Source organism: Epinephelus lanceolatus, chromosome 24, assembly GCF_041903045.1.
Source record: "Epinephelus lanceolatus isolate andai-2023 chromosome 24, ASM4190304v1, whole genome shotgun sequence".
In the NCBI taxonomy this organism is placed as follows: domain Eukaryota; kingdom Metazoa; phylum Chordata; class Actinopteri; order Perciformes; family Serranidae; genus Epinephelus; species Epinephelus lanceolatus.
In genome coordinates this window covers 16959199-16983057 of record NC_135757.1, presented here as the reverse complement: position 1 = coordinate 16983057, position 23859 = coordinate 16959199, and the positions used below count along the sequence as shown (strand labels likewise).

General features: G+C 40.0%; 2 protein-coding genes across 4 annotated transcripts in view; both read left to right on the top strand.

Moving 5' to 3' along the window:
- The window catches only part of LOC117255406 (histone deacetylase 4-like), a 66106-nt gene extending 59954 nt beyond the window's left edge, over positions 1 to 6152 (top strand). For all 3 annotated transcript variants that reach the window (XM_033624286.2, XM_078165802.1, XM_033624287.2), the window contains 11 exons: positions 87 to 133; positions 1207 to 1314; positions 1775 to 1830; positions 2088 to 2175; positions 2275 to 2394; positions 2502 to 2599; positions 3261 to 3379; positions 3579 to 3712; positions 5327 to 5411; positions 5524 to 5668; positions 5913 to 6152. In XM_033624286.2, the coding sequence (XP_033480177.1) occupies positions 87 to 133; positions 1207 to 1314; positions 1775 to 1830; positions 2088 to 2175; positions 2275 to 2394; positions 2502 to 2599; positions 3261 to 3379; positions 3579 to 3712; positions 5327 to 5411; positions 5524 to 5668; positions 5913 to 5952 (1040 nt within the window). In that variant the 3' untranslated portion in view covers positions 5953 to 6152. The remainder of the gene's footprint in view (positions 1 to 86; positions 134 to 1206; positions 1315 to 1774; positions 1831 to 2087; positions 2176 to 2274; positions 2395 to 2501; positions 2600 to 3260; positions 3380 to 3578; positions 3713 to 5326; positions 5412 to 5523; positions 5669 to 5912) is intronic.
- Positions 6153 to 11680: 5528 nt separating this feature from the next.
- On the top strand, positions 11681 to 22638 carry LOC117255611 (ribose-phosphate pyrophosphokinase 2). Its single transcript, XM_033624702.2, has 7 exons — positions 11681 to 11966; positions 16860 to 17043; positions 18956 to 19054; positions 19383 to 19507; positions 19714 to 19887; positions 20171 to 20330; positions 21418 to 22638. The coding sequence occupies exons 1-7, from the start codon at positions 11845 to 11847 to the stop codon at positions 21508 to 21510; spliced, it is 957 nt and encodes a 318-aa protein (XP_033480593.1). The 5' UTR covers positions 11681 to 11844; the 3' UTR covers positions 21511 to 22638.
- Positions 22639 to 23859: the final 1221 nt, after the last annotated feature.

Below are 23859 nucleotides of genomic sequence, written 5' to 3'. Positions count from 1 at the left end.
ACGCACGCACACACACTGGAATTACTCAACTGCTATTATCCAGTCACTAACTGTCCCTAATTCAATGTTTATTTCCTGTTCATCAGGTTCAATCACTCCCATGTTTGTACGGCTACCGTGTGGAGGAGTGGGGGTAAGGAACACTCACATTCAGACAGTGAATTAAAACAGTTTTCTCAAGTGATGTGATTTATCCAATAATAATCAAATAATATGCAATATAGTTTAGTTTAGTTTAGTTTAGTTTATTAGGATCCCATTAGTGACTGCAAGACAGCTCCTGTTAATACAATAATGATTTAATTTGGTAATTAACTGCCAGATTGGGGCTAAATTTTGCTCTGATTACCTGATGATGCTCCATTATTATAATATTAAGTATTTACATAATACTATACATTCACATTTGTATATTTCTAAACACACGTCACAAGTGCATTGAAAGGAATAGTTCCCAGGAAAAACATTGGGTCTCATTCATGAAACATTAGTAAAACTGTGAGTATATTTTGCACATAAAAAACCTTGGTACTAAAAACCTACCTCAGCTTCATGAACACTGTGGAAAACTCGATCCGCAGTGATCATAGGTACGTGTGTATGTTCATGAATGGCAATCAATCATAAACTGACAGCGTGCTCCTACTAGTCAGTAATTAGCATACATCTGCCCATGAATAGCCAGTGATCACCATATATGGAGGTGATAATTACTATAGATGGGTGCATCCTATCGACCTGTGAACATGGAGTAAACGCTGAGATTGAAGTTATTTTAGGTGAAGTGGGGCTGAGAAAACCTTTTTTTTCCTGTTATTAGTAATGTGACAGGGACAGGTAAATCAAAGGCTTGGAAGGAGGTAACAGGTGCCGTTAACTAACTTCTGAAAAATGATAAAACAGGGACAGGATGGAGAGACAAGGCAAGGTTTTTTGGTATTGCACCTTTTAAACATAAGACATTTCCAAGGGCTTCACATAAGGCAAATAAATGCATCATGGCTTTTTAAAAACTGCTGTAATACGCACCAGGGTGCCCATCCTTTTAGGACTGGTTTATCAAAATCTGTAAAGTAGCCTCTTATGAGCAGAGGTCTTATAAAAGCACAGATTAATTAATTGGTAATCTCTTAATTTCCTTCACTGTCTTTCCAGATTGTGGATTTAGCTCAGGTGTGAGTATAACACAGTTCTTATGTTTTTTAGGTGGACAGCGACACCATTTGGAACGAGGTCCACTCCTCCAGCGCGGCTCGACTCGCTGTCGGCTCCGTCGTGGAGCTCGTTTTCAAAGTGGCGACAGGAGAGCTGAAGGTATCACTTGTCTGGTTACTTGATTTCTCACATCACCTGTGCGCTTCTTTATTATCTTAAAGACATGATGGGGTTAGCAGAGGCTTTGAAAGGGATTGAAAGTTTGTTGAAATACATTTCCTAGGACATTCCAAATGATTCAGCACAATTTGTTGTGTTGTATTGATTGTAACTGCAAAACTAGGCTCAGGCTGCTTATTTAAATGCTATACCCAGCTCACTTTCTCAGTGCTGCAGCTGTAACAGTTGTGCTCTTAGTGCTTGAAGTGCTTTATACAGGATTGTTTCCCACTCAGAGTTTCATTAAAGTCCCCCCTCTTTGTGTCTGGAGTGCGTATTTGGCTCAATCACAGTGTTTCTAGCAGTGGTTTGCCACTGCTCAGTAAACAGAGGAAACATTGAGTGGTGATCAGTGCCGCTGTGGCTAAAAGACTCCTGTCACTGCTGTCTGTCTCTCCAGAATGGTTTCGCTGTGGTCCGCCCTCCTGGACACCACGCGGAGGAAAGCACTCCCATGTAAGGCCACAGCCGTCACCACACTCAGCTGGAGACACTTAATCTATGCATATACAAATACCAGCGCTGTAACAGGCTCGTCTGGAATAGAAATTACATAAACCATTGAGTTTAATGCTGAATGCCTTGATTCTGCTTTATTTATTTTTCATATCCTCCTGGAGCATATTTTAAATGTTCTATAACAACATGAAAAAGGGAAGTGCTTCGTACCCAGCAGGACGACTCAGCCCTTCCTGTCTTTGCTGCTGTTTCAGGGGTTTCTGCTACTTCAACTCGGTGGCCATCGCGGCCAAACTGCTGCAGCAGAGACTCAATGTCAACAAGATCCTCATCGTTGACTGGGTCAGTCTCTCTCATGTCTGTTGTCTGACGTAGTGGGGAAGTAAAAGGCACACAGTGAGGCGAATATGTAATTTTATTGTGTGTACTATCTAACCTCAGGATGTTCACCATGGCAACGGCACCCAGCAAGCTTTCTACGACGACCCCAATGTCCTTTACCTGTCTATTCATCGCTATGATGACGGCAACTTCTTCCCTGGAAGTGGAGCACCTGATGAGGTGAGTGTGTTAAGTTAATATGGAGTGATACAGAAAAACAGAGGCAAACTTAACACCTCACAGCGAGTTGACGTATGATTGTGAGTCACCCGTGTTTCTCTCTGCAGGTGGGCAGTGGGCCCGGAGTCGGTTTCAATGTCAACGTTGCTTTCACTGGAGGCCTCGATCCACCCATGGGAGATGCAGAGTATTTGGCTGCCTTCAGGTACCAGAAAACAACATCACCACATCACTTAAAGGCAAACCAGCTTCACCAGAGTTTGTTTTCACAGCTTCAGTCCTAATTATACTTTAACTGCTTTTTATTGCCGACATCACAGTCGTCATGCAAGTGTGGAAAACATATTAAAGGGGCAAAGGGTAAGCTAGCAGGTCGTGTAGATTCATGAAGGAACTATTTTCTTTCTACCACACTACACCCTCCAACTGAATCACCACACAGAAGGAAGCGTGCATCTAGCTCACCTAGCACCACTGAGCTAGCTAACGTTACAGCTCAGCCGAGGAGGACACCATTAACGTTTATATCTCGCACTGTCATGAGCATGAGCTTTTCGTCCATGAGTAGGTGCACACTTCCTTCTGCGCAGTGATGCAGTTGGCGGGTGTAGTTCGGTAGAATTTATCCTATTTTATCACCATATCGTCCACCCCTACTAATTTTTCTAAAATTGTAGGTGATGACATCAGATGTCTTGGTTTCAAAACTCAAAGATACTCAGTTTAGTGGCTCATAAGACAAATAAAAGCAGTGAATGTTTGGTGTTTTTGCTTGAAAAATGAGATTAACACATTATAAAAATACTTGCTGGTTAATTGATTAAATGAGGTGGGTATAATCTTCACACTTGACCTTCCGGTTTCAGGTCAGTGGTGATGCCCATAGCCAATGAGTTTGCCCCGGACATGGTGCTAGTCTCCTCTGGCTTCGACGCTGTGGAGGGACACCCTCCACCACTGGGCGGCTACACTTTGACGTCCAAATGTGAGTACAAGATTACCTTAAGTGTTCTTCTTATCTCGCGTTGCAGCACTTGACCACACAAAAGTGATAGCTGGGCGCTGAGATGAAGTTTTAGTTTGTGAGGGTGACAAACTGCTGAAGTGAAAATGAAATTCAGCCGCTGTCTCACACCGCACATTCATTTGCATACATTCACACGCTTCATGTCACCTCCCCTCAGGTTTCAGCTATCTGACCAGGCAGCTGATGACCCTCGCCGGAGGTCGGGTGGTCCTGGCTCTGGAGGGGGGTCACGACCTCACTGCCATCTGCGACGCCTCTGAGGCCTGCGTGGCCGCCCTGCTAGGCCAGGAGGTAAGGAGGTCACTTTGACAACACGCAGGATGTGAATCCTAATTAAAGGCCCACATGTCATATCAAAGGGTCGCTGCTGGAGAAAAGTGGAGGGGACAAAGTGTGGCGTGTTTGTGTGGCTGTCAGCAGTGCTTTCCTTCTCATTAATGAAAATACGTTTAACTAAATATGCTTGTCAACAACCTTTTCCCACAACTAAGACTATAAGAAGACGATACCAACATGCAGTATCATTGAGGGAAAAAGCAAAACTAAAATGTAGTTTAAAAGATAAAAATTTTCTTTGACAAAAAAAGACAAAAAAATGCATTACTGTATCAGAAGGGAAACAATATGGCCATAAAATAATAATTTTGACTCGACCAGATTGACTTAAATATTCAATATAATCTGAGGACTAAAAAAGACAAAAATGTCAGTTTTCACTGACTAAAACTAAAATAGTTTCTGCTTTCTTTGACTAAGATGAGACTAAAATGCTCTGATTTTTAGTCAGCTAAAACTTGACTTAAAAAAACAGAATGAGGTTGAATAATATGATAAAAACTAACACAGTACTAAGAGAAAATAAAAAATAGCTCTGTTCTTATCCCTGCTGTTCCAGTATTTTAGACCAACCTGTGGAAGTGAAGTAATTTAATCCAGTTTTAATCTGCTGTGTTGGCAGTGTCATGGAAAAACCAACAGAAAACAAAAAAACAAAAAGTAGATTATTATTGAGGACAAAGCTGCACTTATTACATTCAAATGTAGCATTACTTCAGCTGTAATTTGATCTCCTCCTTCTTAATTTTACAAAGCATGAAAGCAGTAGTGGAATCATCTTGTGGGGAATTTTAAATTACTTTTTGTTTTGATAAATGAGAAAGTGACAAATACAGGTCCTTAAATGTTTAATTGTAATTCAGGAGGTGTTAGTTGTTGAGGACTGGTGAATGGATGTAGGTGGGGGGTGAAGGTGGAAGACGGATGGGATAAGCAGAGAGAAGGATGGGGTTGGGAGGATGATGGATGAAGAGAAGGGAAAGGGAGAGTAGGTCGTGATGATTAGTTCACGATTAGTTGTCATGTTTTGTAGGGTAATGTGTATGATTATAATGCACATTGCTACACATTTCAGCAGCATTTAAAAATACTATTTAGTTAATTAAAATTGTGAAGAACAATTTCAAATGGCTCTTATAAAATAGAGAGAGTTTTTTTCAGAGAGTGTTTAACATTATAGATTAAATTGTTCCCAATTTTGACTGTTTTATAAGTGTTTTCTTACTTTTAGGTGACTAGTCTAAGTTTAAACTTACTTTTAAATGTCAGGGAGATTAATCATCAGGAGGATCCTTATTTGTAAGAAACAATTGATACATAACTATATCTATGTACAAACATGCACAACTAACATGCACAAATAAAAAATAACATAAAAATAAGTAAATACATGAATAGAAATAAAATACTAGAGGTAAGAAAATAATGACGAAAGAATGCTAATAAAAATGTGTAAAACATAAAACTGTTTGGATGAACTGATGTGACATTATTTCCAGGTCAGCCCCTCTTGTGGAAAGTTTTATAAATGCAGCTTGTTCCATTCTCATGCGTTTTTGTCTCGTGCAGCTGGACCCGCTGCCGAAGGCTGTCCTGGAGCAGAGGCCCAACCCCAATGCTGTTCGCTCTCTGGAGAAAGTCTTAGAGACTCACAGTGAGTTCACCCTCAGCAACTCAAACACGTGACACTAATACACACAGTACTACTTTGTGTCATTGTCTGGAAATTGAAACGTATCCAATAATTCACTTTCAATACCCATCAGGTAAGTACTGGCGCTCAGTGCATCGCTACTCCCCGCGGCTGGGACTCTCCCTGCTGGAGGCCAAACGAGGAGACTCAGAGGAGGCTGAGGCCGTCAGTGCCATGGCCTCTCTGTCCGTGGCCAACACCAACACCATGGATCAAAGGTAAAGGATCTAAAGTCACTGCTTACCAGAGAACACTGGGAGAATCATCTTAATGAGTTAACATCTTCATATTCAGAAGCTTTCACCTTTCAGTTCTGTGAGCCCTGTGCTCGTCTATCTAGTCATTTACTTCTGCCTGTAAAGTGTAGCTGCAGTGCAAGATGTTAGGTTGCCGGTGGTTTGGAGGAAACATGACGAGCTGCTTGGGATTTAAAATCTGTAAATGTGTGTGTTTGTCCGCCAGGCCAGAGGAGGAACCCATGGAAGAGGAGGAACCACTGTAACGGAGGGAAACATGAGGGTGTTACCATTGACCTCTCCGGAGAAGAGTCTCGACTGATCCCTTCATTTAGTCCCCCTAACCCCACTCACCACGTCAGTCACCTTGATTGGCGGCCCCTCGGCCGAAACGAGGGAGAGGGGGTGGGCTCAGCCTCAGAGTAGGGAGCCAATCAGGAGACAGAGGACTGAATTGGAAAAAAAATTAAACATAACAGCGCTGCTTGGTGGCACTCGCGCAGAGACACTCATTTTTTTCTGTCAGTCTTCGCACCCCCACGTTAGCCCATGGCGGCTAACCAAGTGACCACTGCAGCGGGGAGTGGGTGAGTGTATTTGGAGTTGGGGCGAGATCAGGTCTCGCCACAGGAAGGTGTGACGAACTGCGGAAAACATACGGTGCTTTACACAGCTGCCCTCTGACCACAAGGACACCAGGGACAGCAGACGTCCCCAGCTGTCAAACACAGCTTGGGACTTTCTTTTCTCTTTTCTCAACTATTTTTCCCGACGAAACAAAAAGGGCATCGCGGCAACTGAGATAAATATTTTACAAGTTCACTGTGGACTTTGGTCGGCCGAAGTTTGAGTAGGCTTTTACAAAGATTTGATGACGAGACTGTTGCCTCGCTGGACCAGCCTGTCGTTGAAGGTTGACGAGTGAGAGGAGTGCCTTGGTGAGGGTCTGCTGGATTTCAGGATTGTTCAGGAAAAGATTGCCTTAAGTTAAAAAAGATTTTTCTCGCTGAGGAGTCGGTGCAAGGGAGGGAGATGGAGCGTTTCCGGTCCTTTCAGGGGCGAGAATGACAAAGCAAACAATCTTTCAGCATGTTTACTTGGAACGTGACGAAGACAACATTTATGTCTCTCACAGCCTCTCTTGAAGACTTTACTTTTGGATGGATCTATTTTTCTGTAAAAAAGGAGAAGCGCTTTGTAAAGGTAGTTGCCAGCTTAGGTCGAGAACGGTGCGAACATGGAGACCTTCAAACAAGGAAATTAGATTGAAAACGGTCAAAAAAAGGTTCAGCCTTTGATGTAGCTTCCCTTTAACTGAAGTCATTGCTTTGTAAACACATGAAGCATGCATTGAGCAGAGAGACCAGACATTTTCGCAAGATTTTTGAATGTTATCCAAAAAGAGAAAGCCAAGCAAGAAAAGCCAAAGCATGAGTTTGCATATACAGTAGTACTTTCACTCCATGTTAGCTGACAAACATTTCTCGTATTGGCCCTTTCAGATAAGGCTCCCAGTACCCAGTTCAATGTTTACTAATTTAATCTCCACACATCCAGTGAGCATTTCTTTACCCGTGCCGATCGGCCTCCCATGCTTTGCTGGTTGGCAACTACCTTGGTTGCTAGTGTGAGCTCAACATTAGTCATGTATATTGAATTGAATATATTTTGAGAGGCAGTAATCGAGTATTGCCTGGTTGTATCTACATGTATGATTTCAACATCAAGTTGTCAATTTACAATATCAAAAAAGAAACGTGTTTGGTAAGCGTGTCCACTTTTTATTTTTTATCGTACAAGATTATTTTTCTAACTTTTTTCATCCATAGATTTTGTTCTGTGTTTTTATCCGTTTTCTGGATAGTTATAGGGCTGCCATTCACACACTTAGTACTATCATCTTCAGAACTTTCTTTCTTGTATTTATCAGAAATAAGGAGCAACACTTTCTTTCTTTCTTTCTTTCTTTCTTTCTACGGCTCTCTCGGCCTTCCTGCATTTTCATCAATTGTGTATTTATAACATGTACTGTTTATAGGAGATTTGTATATGGAAAATTTATAAATGTACTCTAACTAATGACAGCTATGATATTGTGAGCGAAAAACAGTATGGTGTATGATATTACTCCATGGACTTTTAAAAAAAGCAGCATATTTAACTCGTCATCGACTGCACTGTTTTCAAGTTGCCCTCAAGTGAGATGTGGTCATTACGCAGCACTGCAATTGACTTTTGAACACCTTCAGAGAAAAGCATTTGATCACTTTGTTGCCTAATTGATACATTTTCCTCTTGTGCATGGGTGATAATGCACTTATGTACGGAAGCAAATAAGAGACAAAAGCATTTTGATTTTAACAACCGCTGGATACTGATTATTAAAATTTAAAAACAGCTGAATTCATAGCATTGAAATATTTTTACTTTTAAAAAATATGAAAATAAGATATGAATTTTCTTCTTTTTGAATTTGATTTTTTTCTCTTATGTTTACAAACTCAGATCCGGAAAATTCAAATTCACATGTATAAAATTAGTTTTAATTGATGTTCATTTTGATTTGATTTTAATGATTTTTCAACAGCTGAAGTTCAGATGCAAAAAGATTATTCAACAGTTGTCGAACAGTTGTATTTGGCTGAGGTTAATTTTTTTTTAACCTTTTTTTATTATTATTTTTAACTTTTTTTTCCCTTTTTTTTTTTTTCATCTGAATTTGACCAATCAAATTTGAGCAACCTGAATCTATTTTTTTTTTTAAATTCTGAAACCTAAAGTTTTTGGGATCTGAATTTGTGAACATTGACAAAAACTTTTAATTTCAAAGCACTGAATTCATAACAAATAAATTCAAATACATGGTTTTTAAAAGTAAAATATTTCAATGCTATAAATTCAGTGTTGTTTGAATTTCAATATCAAGTATTTAGTGGTTGTTGAAATTAAAATACTTACGTCTTGTAATTGCGTCTGTCCTTACCTTTCGACTGTGACACCATCACACATCTAAAATGAGGTTTAGAGGCCGTTTTATGTAGCTAGCTGAATTTTCCTTGGCGGGAAAAGAAAAGAAGGGGACACAGATGTCCAATAAAGTGGAATTTTAACTAGTTTTGGATGGAAAACATCGGCCAATAATTTAAAAATCTCTCTTGAGCATGTGTTGCACTGTCATGTTTGACTGTCCGTAACATCCGTATCTCTTTCTTCCCTTTTCCTGCGTTGACTGAATTAATCTGACACCAATCGTAGATCAAACTACGTTCAAATTATCCCCCATCCGTCAGATGCTTTATCAAACACCGGATTAAAGACGACTATCATGTTTATTTTATATCATTTTATAAACTTGTAAAATTTGAGATTAAGTTGATATTTTTTCATGTCTAACAAAACATTCCACTTGTTACTCGTTTAATTTGGCTTAACTTTTTTATTTGAATGATTTTTTTTTTTTTTTTTTTTGGTAGAAACTTTAATACTATGTTTTTTTGCCGTCTGCTCGCGCCAACTTTAACTCTTTGCATGGTTTGTGAGTCAGCATGCCTGCTTGTCTATGTAACAAAAATGTATTTGCACAATAGAAGAAGAACACTGGAGGACTTTTGAAACTAAAAAAAACCAAACCTCCCACGGCAACTCCCAAGAGCACCAGGCAGGGTGATTTTCTTCCTCTCTGGTGTGCAAACAATTCAAAAGACTTTGTCCAAATGACTCCACTGAGAAACATTTGATATTGTTCTTATTGAGTATCATTTCCAATAAGTGATTTTAACATGTTTCAGCACTTACAACATGTATGGACTGTGTTAAAGAGAAACATGCTCTGCCAAACCTCTGCTACATCCACACTCACAGACTCTTCCAAAGAATGTTCCTCTTTCAAAGATTTCTGAGCGGGCACTGTAGAGAAATGGCGGTTGAGAAAAAAGGTTTGGAGAAAACAAAAAGGGCATCGTCGTTTGATTGTCACACCCACCTCGGCCAGTTCTATATATATAACCACTGTGGCTCAAGAGCAATTCTTGGTTTACATGTAAATGGATAAAAACGTTATTTTTTGTTTGTTGTTTGTCTCTATTGATGAAAAATGTTATCTTTCTTTGGGACCTACGCTTTGGACATTTCATCTCTGACATCATCTATAAAATATATTTCTGAAAAATAAAATCTGCGCTTGTGTTGTGTCTTTTTTTCTCTACGTAAAAGCTGTACAGAGGTTAAAAAAAAGGTCAGGATTGGGCAACTTTTGGTGCGAGTTCAGGAGTTTTTCCTCTTATCATCTGATGCTGCAAAATCACATTATCAGCCTGATAGATACCTGAGGTGTTTTGCTGTCATTCTGCCACTATCACTTCAGTGAAATGATTACTCAAAGTCCATGTTAGTGCAATGCAAGTGTAAATAATGAATGCTGCTGGCTGCAGTTGAATTCCTTAATGTATTTAGGATGACAGGGCAGCTGCTTAACCTTTATCTCATCTGAGTAACCCTCCTTGATATCTCCAATACAAATCTCCCACTCTCTGACCTGTGCTAGATCTGAGCAGCGAATTAGCCGTCCAGCACATGACAGACGTGATGGTAGAAAGTGTGTCACCACTGAAACAGAGAAGAAGATGTATGGAGGAGCATCAAGTCTCAGCTGACTTCTCACTGAGTGGAAAATCTAATTACAAGATCGAAAATCACAAGTGTGCAAAGCAGCAGCCATCAGGTGACCTCCTCCTCTCTAAAAAATAAAAAAAAAATCCTTTTATTTTTTAGTAAAAGTCCAAGCTAAAACATTTAAACAGCTCATTTTGCTCTACCAACTATCCTAAACTTAAATATATTAAGATTATTATAATAAAAGATTCAGAAAATCAGCAAAAATTGTCTTTCAAGAAGCTAGAAACAGATAATTTGTTTTTTTTCAATGTAGAAATACTAAAAACAAAAACTGTATGAAAGGAAAAAGAGACATAAGTATTTTAATTTTAACCACGTAATACTTAATATTGAAATTTAAATACCACTAAATTAATAGCATTAAAATATTTTACTTTATTTGTTCTGTATTCATAAGTATTTTCTTGATTAGCATTTTTAAAAGCTGAAATTTATTTTATTTTATTCATTGTTTATGAATTCACACCCAAAAAAAATTAAAATTTAAAAATTAAAATAAATAAATAAATAAAATAAAAAGATGTTTTGGATCTGAATCAAATTTGAGCAACAGGAATCTATTTTTCTTTCCTTTTTTTAATTTTCAAAGTTAAATTTTTGGATCTGAAGTTGTAAAAACTGGCATATACATATATATATATATATATATATATATATATATATATATATATATAGTTTTGTTTTTTGTAACATTTTGTATTCTAAGTGCGTGAATATTTTTTTTTCAAAGAAAAATATTTAAATGCTATGAATTCAGTGGTGTTTAAATTTCAACATTTTAGCGACTGTAAAAATTAAAATACTTATGTCTCTCCCATAAAATAATAACTACAAGCAAAGGGTCAGGAGGAGAAAGAAAAATATATATCACGTTTCAGGATTTTATTCTATCACAAAACATGACAATAATATAAAAAATACTGTCATTAATGAATAAATTATTGAATAGAGCATATTAAAAATGAAAGCCAACATATGCGTGTTTCTATTGTGATGAATAATAGCTGCACAATGAGTAAATCATAAAAATGTTCAATTAATAATTTGTTTGTGGGTTTTAACAGGCCTGCATCCTGGATACAAAATGATTTACAAATAGTAAATTAAAAATAATAATAATAAGACAACACCCAGTTAAAAGCACATTTTTTCACTTTGTTGTAAACAGTAAAAAGTGTTTGTTACTGTTGTAAATAGCGCTTTCTATGTAAAGTAAACAATAGTGCAGTGTAATAAGTGTACATGTGTCAGTGGAGTCCTCCTCTGTCCAATAAGAGGAGGGCACTTCCCTTTTACCATGCAAATACTGACCTGATATTTCCTCTCTGCCCACTGTCTCCACCGCTGCACCAGTGCAATGCCTGAGCTGCAACAGTAGCACGCTAATTTCTCCCATTTTCACAACCCTTAAGTGGGGCGACCTGTCGTCTTTTTTACCCTCCTTTCTTTTCTTTTCTTAAGCAAACTGCAGCGTTTTTTCGGACATGCCTAACATCGTGCTTTTTAGCGGGAGCTCGCACCACGACCTGTCCCAGAAAGTGGCTGATCGGCTGGGACTGGATCTGGGGAAAGTGATAACCAAGAAATTCAGCAACCAGGAGACATGGTGAGCAGTTTCTTTACTGATAGTCGACGCTTAGTGTTCTCTTGGCTGTGACATTAGCATGAAAGGCATGTTTTGTTGCTGTGGCGGAGAGCTGTCCATGTTGCTCTAGCCTCGGTATCACATGTGGGGAGGTTAGCTTGAAGCTAACAATAGTTTACTATTTAGCGGGTAGAGCTGTGAAGTCTCCACGTGACTAGCTAGCCACATGTAAACACACCAGGCTAGTAGCTGATAGCATGCTAACACCAGTGCGTCCTTTATCGGACAGCGTTGCTAGCGCTGGTGGTAGTGAATTATTTTCGTTGAGTTTTTTACAACTGTGTCTTCCATTTGTTGCTGTGAAAATGGACCCGACTGGCAGAACCACAGCCGTTGCGAAATCACGTAACGTTGCATTTTGCTCGTTGCGTATCGTCGTATCATGCTAACTACGCTAACGTTACGTATGTTTCCTGTGTGACGGGGTGATTTATGGAGGACGCACCAAAAAAGTGAAAGGCCGTATTTTTTACTTGTGTTGAAACGCGTCCCCTCAAACCCAATTTTTAGTCAAAACTATGTGGAAAAACCCTTTAACACGAGAAGAGTTAATTCTGTTTTAAAATGTTAGCGCTGAGCTAGCAAGTTGCTAGCTTTGAAGGGGGAACAGGTTGCACGGTAATACGAAGTTTGTCGTTACACCTGCATTTGTTCTTCTGCTAGCTAGGTGGACGCTGTCAGCTAGCTGCTGCCCTTAAACCTGATGTTACTGATTAAACACTGTGGTTTAGGCACAACTTGGCCAGATTCTTCCAAAAAGAAGTATAGAAAGCTGGGGAAGAGAGTGCTAAATATTGTGTCCAAATTATGCAGATTACTGGCAGTTAAATAAGAATATTCCGTTAACTAAAACTTAACTAAAACTAGTTTGGGGGGGGGGGGGTTTAGAAAAACTAAAACTAATTGTAACTAACAGAAAATGTCTTTAGTTTTAGTCTTATGTGTATTTCCTTGCACATACAAGTGTATATCAAAGACAAAACAGAAAAAAGTTTGTATTTAAAAGCTAAAATGCATTAAATGTGATGGAATTAGAGTCATTTCTGGTTGTTCCAAATAGATGGTTTTCGGTGCTTAAATTAATATTGATGAAGGGATGTCCAACATCAATGAGTGAATGCTCAAGGAAGACTTAAAGTTCTGGAAAACACTTGGCAAGTCATGAGTAATGTGAACATATTTGTACATGAATACACAAGTCTGCTATATGTTCACATTAAAACTTGATATAAGTTGATGCATCTTTTAGCAAAGCTTATTACCCTCTAAACTGTCTTTTTGATTTAGAAAAATTGTATTGAGGTAAGTGGGGCTTGTGGCTGTCTAAGCAGTATAATAGTACATAATATGACTTAAGCTGTAATAACAGGTTATGTCAGTTTGTACAAATTTGTTAACACAACAAGCCTGAGGAGGCGTTGGTGTCTATATTTATTTAGACTGGGTTGTTTACAAGGCAGTTGCTTTCACAAAGTGAAGTGTTTCTGATAGTTGTCTTAAATCTTGCCCCTGACAAATAGCCCTCAAATTATATTAAAACAAATCAAATACTGGATCTTATAAAAACTTAACTAAGACAAAACCTTTTTTTTTTTTAAATAAATAAAATGAGCAAACCCACTCTGGAAACTGAAACTAAACTGAATTGAAAACAGAAGTTAAAAACAAAATGAAAACTAGTGAAAAATTTGCTAAGCCTCAATCACATGCACTTCATTTGTGATCCTCTCCAAAGCCGCCAAGAAGACCGCTCTTTGAATCACTGACTGCCTTGTTTAATATTAGCATTGTAAATGACTTTACTACTTTCACTGCCTCTCCTGCTGCGTGGCTTTGATCAGAGTCAGTTAAGGTCATGTAGCTTGTAGGCGTGTGGGTAATGATTATTTTAATTATCCATTATCCATGTGTTTGCTTTTTTTGCTTTAAAAATGTATGAAAACAATTATTCAGTGATCATATTAGTTGCCAGTTATTTTTCTGTCAATTGACTACTCGTGGCAGCTTGTTTGAGCCCTTTTGGAGGATGAACTTTTGGCATTATGCTGCCTGATTTGACTATGTTGACCTGAACTTGCTGCGTCAGATACAGCTTTAAACTCAGCATATATCTGAATGTATTTGTGGCTTTCTAACGTCTCATCTAAGTGCATTTTATACTCTTTAAATCAGTAACATGAACTTCAGTGAGTAGGCCTTTAACATTGTCAGAGTTGGATTTCCACTCTGATGCACTCCCCATATTGTAATGCACTCTGGATAAAAGCTTGATGTTGTTTTAATCTTCCCTCTGCATGAAACTAAAGAGTGCTTTCCAGCAATGGTTAAAAAGGGCATGTAAAAATGTCTTGACCCCTTTATCTCCCGTACGACCCTCTCTGCTGCTGATGTTTTCAACCACGACTCTGAAATCCAGGGAAAACTCAGATTATCCGTGCTCGGGTTTCTGTCTAGGGAACACAGCTGTTCTGGCGACGCAATGTGCAAAACAAAGATTATTTTCCTGTCCTCGCAGACTAACAGGGAGGTGAGAGCGACACGCTAATAGCGACTCTTCTCACGGCGCCAACACAGGTTTTACCAGGTGACTCGCAGAGGTCAAGGACCAAATGCAGAGGGAGTGCAACCCTGGGGAAGATGTTTTGTGGGTGAAACGTCCAAATAAAGACTTTATTGACACTGCCTTGTTTGCTCTTGTGTGGAGCAGAGATCCAGGTGTATATGTCAGCTGAAAACACTTCTACATAAAATGATAAACACAGAACATACAGGAAACCTACATTAATAGTACGTCCCAGATATTGTCCTTCTTTTCCGACTTTCTATTATTGACGAAGTGACTTTTTGTGTCCTGTGTTGTGGCACCTTGACTGCTGTTTAATTTGACCACCTGTGGCAGGAAATGCTCATGGTGGTGTCTGTCCATCCCAAATCCCTCGACATACAGTTTGAAAATGTATATTTTCCGGTTTTGTCTTTCCAGCTCTACAATAGAGTATTAGCTTTCTTGGTACTGACCAAAATGTGCATAGAGAAAGAGACAGTATTGTACTGTTTGTTATTCAGGGTGTCTGCAGGTCCTTAAAAGGTCTTAATGTCTTAAATTTTCTGAATATTAGGCCTTACACATCATTGAACAGTTATTTTATTTTTTATTTTTTATTGTTTTAGATATTTTTTGGGCATTTTTTGCCTTTAATGGACAGGACAGTTAAGTGTGAAAGGGGGAGAGAGAGAGGGGATGACATGCAGCAAAGGGCCACAGGCTGGACTCAAACCCGGGCCGCTGAGGCAACAGCCTTGTACATGGGGTGCCTGCTCTACCACTAAGCCACCGACGCCCCCATTGAACAGTTATAAATTTGAATTTGTGAGGTCTAAACTGCCAGAAACCTTTCAATCTAATTTATTTTGACCAACGTTGAATTTTTTTGTCAAAATGAGGCAGGCTCTTCAGTGTGGAAGTCACATATAAATCTTTAAACCTTCCGCTAAACCTCATACTGTTTAAGCACTTTTTACTTGCACTTACCTGCTGGCAAAATGTAGATTAACCACATTCCTACATCAAACGTACCTCTGCACAGGATCTAGTATTGCAACAGCATGAGATTTTCATGGTACGATAACCATCTCAGACAATATATCGGTATTACAGTTACTGTCATTGTTATCAGTCACAATGTCAATGTCCATAAACATAGTTATCATATAAGATTCTATTTCTGCCATTAAATCCCCCCTAAATCCTACACACTGGACCTTTAAGTGTCTGATACCTGAAGACGGAACTCAAAACTCAAGATAGCTCTGATTGGCTGAAATTGGCAACTATTTTAACACATTTTGTGCTTGTTTGAGTTACTGTTCAAGCCAAATAGTCAAACATTTGCTTGCACCAGCTTCTAACGTGTGAGGATTTGCTGCCTTTTGGCTTCGGCCTGAATAATAAGTAAACTCAACTTGGGTTTTTGGACTATTTGTTGGACAAAATGAGACATTTTCAGACTTTTTTTCTGTCACTTTAAGACAAAACTAATGATTAGGTGAATGTATAAGGAAAATAATCTTTAATTGCAGCCACAGTTTAGTCAAAATGATCTCCGAATTTGCCACACTGTTGCCTTCAGGTGCCACTACGGCCTTTGCTCTCCATGAAATACCTCCCAAGCATAATACAAGTTCAAACAATGCAAGTGGCGTCCTTTATTCACAGCGTTTAACGACCTTTACAGATTTGTACATGTTGGCCCCTCTTAAAAAAACCATTGGCCTTGTGACTGCACATACTCTCACCCTCTACAACTGTACATGTCCAGTGATCACATGGCTGAAGCCGCGGAGGACCTGGTCATCCCCCCACACAGGAATGTTTCACACACATGCTGTCTGCCTCAGCTGCAGTGTCTGTGGCAGGTTGACAGCGCTGTGTGTGTGTGTGTGTGTGTGTGTGTGTGTGTGTGTGTGTGTGTGTGTGTGTGTGTGTGTGTGTGCGCCTGGCAGCACAGTTTTTACTTCCATACAAGTTTTTTTTTTTTTTTTTGCAGACATCCACACATAAGCGGAGGGACTCGGCCCAAACTTGTTTCTGAACATTCACGTTAGCTCTGTCATACATAACTTTATAGAAGCAATGAAAACTCACTGCTTAGAGATGTGTGATTGTGATTGTAATAATAAACTATATGACCTTTTAATCTGGAAAGGAGTGTTGCTAAACATTTATGCCGCTGTTGGAGGTGATTCAGTGGTGATCAACAATTTGTCATAACTTGTTTTTATTGAAGATTTCAGTAAGAACAGGTTTAACATGTTACCTCCGCTGACACATTTCCCTCTTTGTCATTCCAACAGTGTGGAAATTGGGGAGAGCGTGCGTGGCGAGGACGTGTACATCGTGCAGAGCGGTTGCGGCGAAATCAACGACAACCTGATGGAGCTGCTCATCATGATTAACGCGTGTAAGATCGCCTCCTCGTCCCGCGTCACCGCCGTCATCCCTTGCTTTCCCTACGCCCGGCAGGACAAGAAGGACAAGGTACACACGCCTACACATACACACACTTCATCACTGTTGCTGGAAAATATTGAACTTCACTAAAGATTTTAAAGTCTTAAAATCTGACACATTACAACTGGTAATAGAGCATTTAATAAATGTTAAAATACTCTGTGTTAATGCTCAATATATCTAAGAATGTATAAATAAGACCAAGCATGTTGTTGTGGCTTCACCTTTAACATGAATGTTGAAAATCAGTTTCCCTTCTAGCTGCAGGTTGGCATGTTACATAACTTTTACAGTGATGTATTAATGGGAGAAGTCAAATGTACACAGTGTACACATTGTTACCGCAGCGCTCCGCTTTGCAACTGGAGCAGTTCGCTGCTCTCGGGAAATCTGAAATTGACACATCAGACATTCCAGCGGGCTGAGAAACTGGTTCACACAATCCTGCTTATCTTGTAAATCATTATCTTGTGTTGCCTCAGTTGTTTATGTAACTTAAAACCACAAATCAGGTCCATGTGAAGCAACGGGAGAGCTCCAACGAGCCAGCACCTGGAGAGAGAGTTTGAAAATGAGTTATCCTCCTGTTCCTCCTCTTTTCTTTCACTCCGCCTGCACATAACTTATCCAGTGTGTTTGATTTCATTTTACTCACATGAGGGTGTAACATGTGAGGGTCAGAGCTCTGCTGAAAGTTTGGTTAACCTCATCCACATGTTGACTTGAGGCAGAAAGGTTTCCCTCGGTAAAATGTGCTGCTTGCAGGTGCCTGCAGGACTGGTTATTCTGTATACAAGCTCACTTAAACTTAACAAGAATACACAGCAAAGCCATTTAGTAAACAACAAAAGTGTTTCATCTCTGTGAGGGAGTAGGAAGAAGTGAGTACTTATCATGTCCTACCCCCTTCTTTAATATTCTATCAATAAACTTGATATTAAACATGGGCTGATTGGCTTGATTTTGAGCTGCAAGCCCCCTTTTGAATTAACTATCATTGTTAGCATTGTTAGCAACATCACCACAGCTAGTGGTGCTAACATAGTTAATGCTAGAAGGAGTTTGCAGCTCAAAATGAAGCTTTTACTTACCAGGGCAACCTGGGTGGCCACTGTTTCTATAGCAATGGCGTTACCAGCGGTTATCACAGACCGAGCAGAGCCGTTGACCTGCTCCCGCCAGGCCAGCGTGCAGTGCGAACCAGTGAAGACTGGAGGGTGGGCAGTGGGCATCACGTTAGCCAGTTGCAGCTAACTGTCTGTCTGTCTGCTGTCTGTCAGCAAAGCTTTGTCTGTCTACAAGAAAAAAGCTTCAAAATGCAGCACTAAAGCTCACAGTCATCAGAGCAGTGGACTAAATGGAAAGCACCTCTTGTGTATCACATCATTTTGTATTTTTTCCAAAAAATCACCCAGTTAGCTATGGGTTAATATGTGCCAGGCTATCAAAAGAAAAATTAACTGAAACTGAAGTCCCTAGTTTAGACTCAGGTTCAGTTCAACCTTTTGCAGTAACAGCTCGGTGGCCTGAATCCCCAAACTGCATTTTGTCTGACACACTCACACAAGCAAAGCTCAGCCATCGTCTCCAGGTGGCCGACTGTTGTGTCAACAAACCCTGAGGCTTCAGGGGTGCGTCTATGTGGTGTTAGCTTTTGAGTGAACAAGCCTGTGGCAGCAGAGTAACAAACCGTAAGGGAAAGGTCACAGGTTAAGTCCTGACAAACTGTCCTTCAGGAAGTTTCCTACTTTTCCTAGCAAACAGAGGCTCTCCAATGTGGCCTTAAATGATGAGGAGTAAATCAATTTTGGAAGTTCACACAAAATAATTCTGACTATGGATTTGCATTAAAAAACAAAACCTCGCAGTGTTTTTAAAGTTCCAATATTTTTTTCTTAGTTACTTACCTCAAGCGACTGTGTCTTGATGCTTGTCCCAGAGTCGAGCACCCATATCAGCCAAGCTGGTGGCAAACATGTTGTCTGTGGCCGGCGCCGACCACATCATCACCATGGACCTCCACGCCTCACAGATCCAGGTGAGTGTACAGCAGAGTGATTGTAGCTCCCTGTCTGGGTCTAAATGTGAAAAGAAGACATTAAAGGTGTTAGTTTATTGAAAGTTTCTGTAACAATCTACTGTAAGTTTTTATTTCATCAGCGACATTAAAGAACTTCAGTGTGTAGCTATCCATCAGAAGTGCTAGCTTAGCTTAGTGAGGCTTTAGTTGAGGCAGTGAAGACAGAATAGTGGGTATGAATGAGTGCTAAGGTGCCACAGACATGAATATTCCTGGACTGACTTGTTAAGAAATATGTCTATTAGCTGTTATATCTTTGTTGATAACCGTTGTGTCTTTCTATAAGGGCTTTTTCGACATTGCTGTAGACAACCTTTACGCAGAGCCGGCTGTCCTGCAGTGGATCAGAGAAAACATTCCTGAGTGGAAAAACTGTATCATCGTGTCTCCAGACGCTGGCGGAGCAAAACGGTAAGATACAGTGAGATTTCAGGGACAAAGAGACACCTGCATGTGCATAAGTTTCTTTAGACGAATGCTTCGTGTCACCATTGTGAAGGTGAGCTCCAGTTCACTACCTCTACAAGGTCAAGAGTCAACAAGTCATCTTGTTTGAGGAGCAGTTAAAGGTTCATTCCTGGTCTAATTGCTCTTTTTTTCCCTGCTCCTCTGTCCAGTGTGACGTCCATCGCTGACCGACTGAACGTGGAGTTTGCCCTGATCCACAAAGAAAGAAAGAAGGCCAACGAGGTAGACCGCATGGTGCTGGTGGGCGACGTTAAGGACCGCGTGGCCATTCTGGTGGACGACATGGCCGACACCTGTGGCACCATCTGCCACGCTGCCGACAAGTCAGTATCATTCAAATGCGTTTGTTTTGTCTGTAAAGTGGGCAGAGCTTTAATCTGAATCCAAACTGGGATCAAACTCTGTTACCTTTTGCACAAGGATGTGGTAACTGCAGCGTGTTGACATGAGCCTGATAAGCTGCTTTTATCAATTGAGACATTGCACCTTTGATCTATTAAAGAATTCTCTGCGTCATGAAAGCTTTGAAACCAAAAAAAGACATTGGTTGAGAAACACATGCATTATAAAGCATTACATTTAAAATTATTTTCCTTTCTCCTGTAGGCTGATTGATGCTGGCGCAATAAAGGTCTACGCCATCCTCACACATGGCATCTTCTCCGGTCCAGCCATCTCCCGCATCAACAGCGCCCCATTCGAGGCCGTGGTGGTGACCAACACCATCCCACAGGAAGAGAAGATGAAGGCGTGCCCAAAAATACAGGTACACATCACACACACTTTGGCCTCGGATACATGCCATGTGTTTTGTTTTCAAGGCCGTACCAGCGCTTGAGCAAATGGCGTGTTAGCATGAAAACAGTAACTAGCTTCTTGGTCACTTCCAGTCAGTTTATTACTTTACCGTTATGACAGTTTTTACCTCAAATACTATCACTGTGTGCTCAGCTGAAACTGGGCTCTGCCTCTGCAAACACTGGCACCTGATGCAGGGTAATGCTTGACCTCACATTTGTAACATAATGTTTTCAGTTGCAGCATTCATTCCTGGACAAACCCTCACTGTACATTTAATAAAAGAAGTCAACTTAAACGCTGTTTTCTTCTCTGGTTTTATCGTCAGCTCATCCTTCGTCATGCTTGAACACACACTCACTATGCACACATGATGTAAGCTTACGCAATGCAGTACGTATGTAAACCCGGACTCACCCATTGCCACACCGTAGTATTGTGAGCATCAAAGCTTTCGCACAGCATTTTACAAGTTGTCTTCATATGCTCTTGTTTACATATGTCACATGGCGCGTAGGGTGGAGTGTGTGCAGGTGACGCCAACAGGGCCAGGTGTTTCAGACTCTTAGGTCTGTTATATTGTGTGGCATTGACTTGTGGCTTTTGCTATTTCAAAATGGCACTCTATTAATTGTAACTGTATTAACTGTAACTGAGTAGCATGTTGTACAGTAGTCTCAGCCACCAGTGAATGAATGTGTGTGTTGAGTGCAGGTCCATTCACCATTTAAACTGATGAAACCTCATCAAATATAAACATGTGGGATCATACAGCACTGTAAATGACATCACTTTGTTTGTCTTTTGTCCATTGATATCATAGGCCGAATTGTACTTTATAATTAAGTAGCAGCTGCATAGTGATGAATAATGGGGACAACAGTTACATCAAGTGGTTAAACTATGAACTATTAAGTCCCCTTTTTTGTTTATTGTTGGCTTTGTGAAGGGTTTTCTTTTTCAGACATGCTACAGATGTCATGTGCAGAAGAGACAATTTAAATTAATAAAAATGAGGTTTAATTTCCCTCACACTTTTGTCTCGTTTCCTCCAGGTCATCGACATCTCCATGATCCTGGCGGAGGCGATCAGGAGAACCCACAACGGCGAGTCAGTGTCCTACCTCTTCAGCCACGTACCCTTGTAATGAACGGCGGCCCTTTTTCTCTCTTCCCTGTCGGGCCACTCGGCTGGCACTTCCTGCCTCACATCCTCCAGAAAGGCTTGAATAAAAGGCCCGATGGTTTTTGGCCAGCCCCATGTGACTGTTTAAAGGTCACGCCCACACATTGTCTTTGACAGTTTCACCCAGGAGACAGAGGGAAATATCACTTCGTTCCCTGAAGACCAAGTTTGTATTTATGACTATCTTTTTTTTCCTGTTTATTCTTTTTTTTTTTTCCCTCATGTTTTAGTTTTGGTCTTGCCAGCCTTGATCACCCGAGGCCTGGCCTTCACATCAACCAAAGGCTCCGTTATGTGACTCTGTATTATTTGTACCTCATATTGAACTTACTTTAAATAAATCATTCCACAGTGTTAAGTGATTAGAAATATTTTGGCCCTTTCTGCTTCACAAAGTCATAAAAATAGTGAAAAATATGCACCTTCCCCCCCTTAAGTGTTGTGCTAACAGCTGCTGAAAGTCTTAAAATAATAGAGGCTAACTGTAATGAGCTAATGCTATCTGGATTGTAATAGTTAATGCTAAGTGCTGTTATTGGAGCAGAGTTTAAGGCTGCACCACGAGTGGAAATGTGTTGACACAGACAGGAGTAAAATTAAAGAACACGCTTATTTTACTCACTTTTTTTTCTTAGTGAATGTGCTGATGCATTTTACCTCTGCAACGTCATTCCTCCCACAGTAAGCTGCTGTCACCCAGTTGTGGCTCATCTGTATGACAACTTTCTCCTTCAATAATCGTGCTTAAAAACAAAAACAAAAAAAAATACTATGAAATTAACTTTTCCAGCTCTCTGATGGGTCTGTCGTTGAGTCAGAGTGTTTAATACGAGGTGTCCTTGGGTGCTTCACCCATGTTTCAAAAGGTCATTAAAAAAATAAATTGAGCCCAAAGCTTGTTATAGTGTTTAAGATTTCAACAATAATGAAAGTGGTTTAATTGTTATCATGTTTCGAGTGAGGCACGTTTCACTTGTTGCCTGAAGATGGATTAAAAAAAAGATGGTGGAAAAGCGTGATTTAAATTTTTTTTTTACATGTAACACTTCAAGCTGTATCTTTGAAAATAAAGCTTTGACAATGGCTTACAGATGCACGACTTTCCTTTTCAGCAGTAGATTTAAAGGGACGTTACAGCAATTAGTATGCTTTCCAATGTTAGAGAACTTGTGTGGAATATGAAAATATATATATATATATATATATATATATATATATATATATATATATATACACACACACACACACACACACACACACACACACATACACATACATACAGTACAGGCCAAAAGTTTGGACACACCTTCTCATTCAATGCGTTTTCTTTATTTTCACAGCTATTTACATTGTAGATTCTCACTGAAGGCATCAAAACTATGAGTGAACACGTGGAGTTATGTACTTAACAAAAAAAGGTGAAATAACTGAAAACATGTTTTATATTCTAGTTTCTTCAAAATAGCCACCCTTTACTCTGATTACTGCTTTGCACACTCTTGGCATTCTCTCGATGAGCTTCAAGAGGTAGTCACCTGAAATGGTTTCCACTTCACAGGTGTGCCTTATCAGGGTTAATTAGTGGAATTTCTTGCTTTATCAATGGGGTTGGGACCATCAGTTGTGTTGTGCAGAAGTCAGGTTAATATACAGCCGACAGCCCTATTGGACAACTGTTAAAATTCATATTATGGCAAGAACCAATCAGCTAACTAAAGAAAAACGAGTGGCCATCATTACTTCAAGAAATGAAGGTCAGTCAGTCCGGAAAATTGCAAAAACTTTAAATGTGTCCCCAAGTGGAGTCGCAAAAACCATCAAGCGCTACAACGAAACTGGCACACATGAGGACCGACCCAGGAAAGGAAGGCCAAGAGTCACCTCTGCTTCTGAGGATAAGTTCATCCGAGTCACCAGCCTCAGAAATGGCAAGTTAACAGCAGCTCAGATCAGAGACCAGATGAATGCCACACAGAGTTCTAGCAGCAGACCCATCTCTAGAACAACTGTTAAGAGGAGACTGCGCCAATCAGGCCTTCATGGTCAAATAGCTGCTAGGAAACCACTGCTAAGGAGAGGCAACAAGCAGAAGAGATTTGTTTGGGCCAAGAAACACAAGGAATGGACATTAGACCAGTGGAAATCTGTGCTTTGGTCTGATGAGTCCAAATTTGAGATCTTTGGTTCCAACCGCCGTGTCTTTGTGAGACGCAGAAAAGGTGAACGGATGGATTCCACATGCCTGGTTCCCACTGTGAAGCATGGAGGAGGAGGTGTGATGGTGTGGGGGTGTTTTGCTGGTGACACTGTT